Raw genomic sequence first — 2,957 nt, 5'->3', positions numbered from 1 at the left:
GTCTAAATATTTCCCACTTCTTTGATGACCGTGCCCTTATTGCGCGTAAGTTGCATTTTAGCACAACAAATCACTGACTGTGATAAACGTTGAAGAAGACACTGTCTACTTCATGGATCCATTAAAGAGAAGATTGATTACCGGAGAGTGGAAGAACATTGTGGACAAGTAAGTGGTTGTTTTTCTGAATAAGTTTTGTATAATGTTTTTAGCTGCATATATTCTGATCTTTAGCACAGATTTTCTGTTAATATTAAAGCGGCATCAAAATATATAATGCTCATGTCAAAAGGCAAGGTCGAAAAACAATTTACCTGGAAAAACTGTGCGGTACGTTTTATGAAACATTTTTTTTATATTAATTTTGAATTGTTCATCTATATATATTGAGGACTAGTTCCTCTATTTATACAACTAAAGCAACTATGCAATTCTTATGTACCGCTTTTACTGTTTTTCCTCATTCATCTCACAGGTTTCCTCTTATACTGTTTTTAGGGTATTCCGGAGCAACATACTGCTAAAGACTGTGGCTATTTCATAATGAGATACATGAAGGACATAGCGGAGGATAAGAACTTAGATTTTTTCAGCAAGGTAACTAAAACTGTGTGTTTAATTATTGCTTAATTAATGCATTAGATTGGACTATTGTGATATGGTATTGTGGATTTTTCATCAACTTAATCTGGTTTGCTGGAATATTGTCATCTGATATTGCTCTCTGAAAATATGCCACATGAAATTGTGGTTGCTGGATAGCTTAAGTGTTTTGGACTACTTTTCATGTTTTGATCGGTTCATATATTTTGGATAGTTTTCTCAATACTAAGTGCAACCCAATTTATTTCAGTGGGAGAGAAGAGGGAAGGCAACATATACGCAACAGCATATTGATGCAGTCAGAACAGAGTGGGCAAAATTTGCTGTTAAAACATATATGTAACCAGTATCACATCTAGCTGGTTAGCACTTGGGTTTAGGGACTTATTTTGGTAACCTTGATATATGATACATTTGCACTTTTGTAAATTTGTTGGATATGGCAATGTATGAAACAGATGGCAGTAATCTATGACAATGTGGTATTTTGGATATGTTTTGGACATGAAATTTCATATTTGCAATATGAATTGAGCAAAGCCAATTAGGTCAAATTTCTATCATCTGATATTCACTCAGACAACACATACTTAACGCAGCAAATAAGTCATGTTGTCTGAACATGCATTGAAACAACAGATATAACAAAACCCATGTTGTCTGAACTTCCAGTCACACAACAGATACAACAAAACCCATGTTGTCTGAACTTCCACTCACACAACAGATATAATAAAATCAATGTCGTTTGAGATTCATTTCACTCATCAGATATAACAATAAACTGTTGAATGAGATTCATAACATGCAACTTAAAACAATAAAATATGTCGTCTGAGTATTGAGTTAGATGACATATTCCATTTTCGCACTGTTATGGTTAATGCATCTGGTACAACTGAGAAAAATGAGGCATTGTCGTCTGAGATTCATTTTAGACAACAGAGGTATCCCAACAGTGTCGTCTGAGATTCATTTCAGACAACAGAGGTATCCCAACAGTGTCGTCTGAGATTCATTTCAGACAACATCGTTCTTTTAAAAGTGTTGAGGTAATATAATGTTTCTCAACATAAAATAAATGAACTGTTGTCTGAATGTCTAACAGACAATAGTTTATCCTAATTAAAATAGTCTGGTAATTTTCAGACGACAGTTATGAGCTTATATGTGTCGTCTGAATGTAACACAGACAATAGTTTTGAACTGTCGTCTGAGCGAAGTCAATCAGACCACAGGCTACTAGACGACAGCACATTTTTTACTCAGACGACAGTTCAGGAACTGTCGTCTGATTAACTTTGTGGTGTAGTGGTATCATTGATACTGTGTAGATTGCAACTATCTCAGTCAGAAGGTGCATCTTTTTGTGCATATGCAAGAACTTTGATAAATTTGGTTCCCATTGCTGATCCTTTACCGATGATTATGGTACTGCGTGGTTTTCCTATCCGATTCTTAACAAGGCTTTTGCTTAATTACTCTTCACTACTACAAAAATTGAATCAGACGACGGTTTGCAAAGCGTCGTCTATCGAGGCGCCGTCTGATGAAGAACAATTGTAGGGAACCGTCGTGTGAAGGGCTCGGCAGCATGTCGGCAGCCTGTCGACAGCATTAGCTGTTGCGTGACTATTCTTCAAACGACGGGCGACTTTAGAAACTGTTGTGTGAAGGCAATTCAGATGTCACTTTATTTTATGCCCGTTGTGTGACTTTCATTCAGACGACAGTTTTTCAAAATATCCATTATCTATTTTACATTCAGACGACAGTTTTTATTTTTAGGTCATTGTGACTATTGTGCACATACGACAGTTTTTTTGTAGTAGTGCTTGTCTGAGAGGTGTCGTCTGATTCAATTTTTGTAGTAGTGCTTGTCTTTTAAATAAGGGTTCTTGACCAAAAGCCCCAAAATGAGCCAAAGTTATCTCACTTACCCCAGCAAGAGATTTTTATTCCCACTTACCCTATTTGAAGTAAAATGACATTTTTGCCCTCAGCCTAATTGGAAAAAGACATCGATGCCATGCTCCTCTATCTCTCCTCTCTCTCCGACACGAGCAACACACTCCCTCTCTCTCCCCTCACCCTCGCCGACGAGGACAACCATATAAACAAGCCTTCGAATCCCTCCCCTACTGGTCCTCCAACGACTTCGACCTCTACATCTCCTCCGATCCTGATTTCCCGCCGGCCTAGTTCGTCACCGTCCACGAAGAAGACGACGAAGACTTTGACGGCGAAGACGACATCTTTTCCCAATACCATTCCACAATCCACGCCGAGCAGAACCGTGACGACGTCGTTTCGGAGCCCAATTCCATTTCCAACACCGACGAATTATCGTCAGA

The 2,957-nt window shown here is 38.1% G+C and overlaps 1 protein-coding gene across 2 annotated transcripts; it reads left to right on the top strand.

The window, feature by feature from the left end:
* LOC121051494 lies at window positions 1-1,077 on the top strand. 2 transcript variants are annotated; one of them, XR_005805884.1, is made up of 4 exons: window positions 1-168; window positions 260-330; window positions 499-597; window positions 854-1,077. XR_005805884.1 is itself a non-coding variant. In XM_040513940.1 (4 exons), exons 1-4 carry the CDS (start codon window positions 113-115, stop codon window positions 944-946), a joined length of 339 nt encoding a protein of 112 aa, XP_040369874.1. In that variant the 5' UTR covers window positions 1-112; the 3' UTR covers window positions 947-1,077. The 2 variants fall into 2 exon arrangements, 1 of the variants encoding a protein (XP_040369874.1); XM_040513940.1 differs by having other exon boundaries at window positions 240-330.
* The last annotated feature ends 1,880 nt before the right edge of the window (window positions 1,078-2,957 follow it).

The sequence above is a fragment of the Rosa chinensis genome, chromosome 2 (genome assembly GCF_002994745.2).
Source record: "Rosa chinensis cultivar Old Blush chromosome 2, RchiOBHm-V2, whole genome shotgun sequence".
Classification (NCBI taxonomy): Eukaryota; Viridiplantae; Streptophyta; class Magnoliopsida; order Rosales; family Rosaceae; genus Rosa; species Rosa chinensis.
This window is presented reverse-complemented; position numbering and strand designations above follow the sequence as displayed.

What these genes read in the sequence shown, in the direction of transcription:
- LOC121051494 (XM_040513940.1), top strand. Translation starts at nt 113, where the DNA reads ATGGATCCATTAAAGAGAAGATTGATTACCGGAGAGTGGAAGAACATT. An exon ending in TGGAAGAACATTGTGGACAA is followed by an intron (nt 169 to 239) that starts GTAAGTGGTTGT and finishes TCTTTAGCACAG; the next exon opens with ATTTTCTGTTAATATTAAAG. An exon ending in TTACCTGGAAAAACTGTGCG is followed by an intron (nt 331 to 498) that starts GTACGTTTTATG and finishes TACTGTTTTTAG; the next exon opens with GGTATTCCGGAGCAACATAC.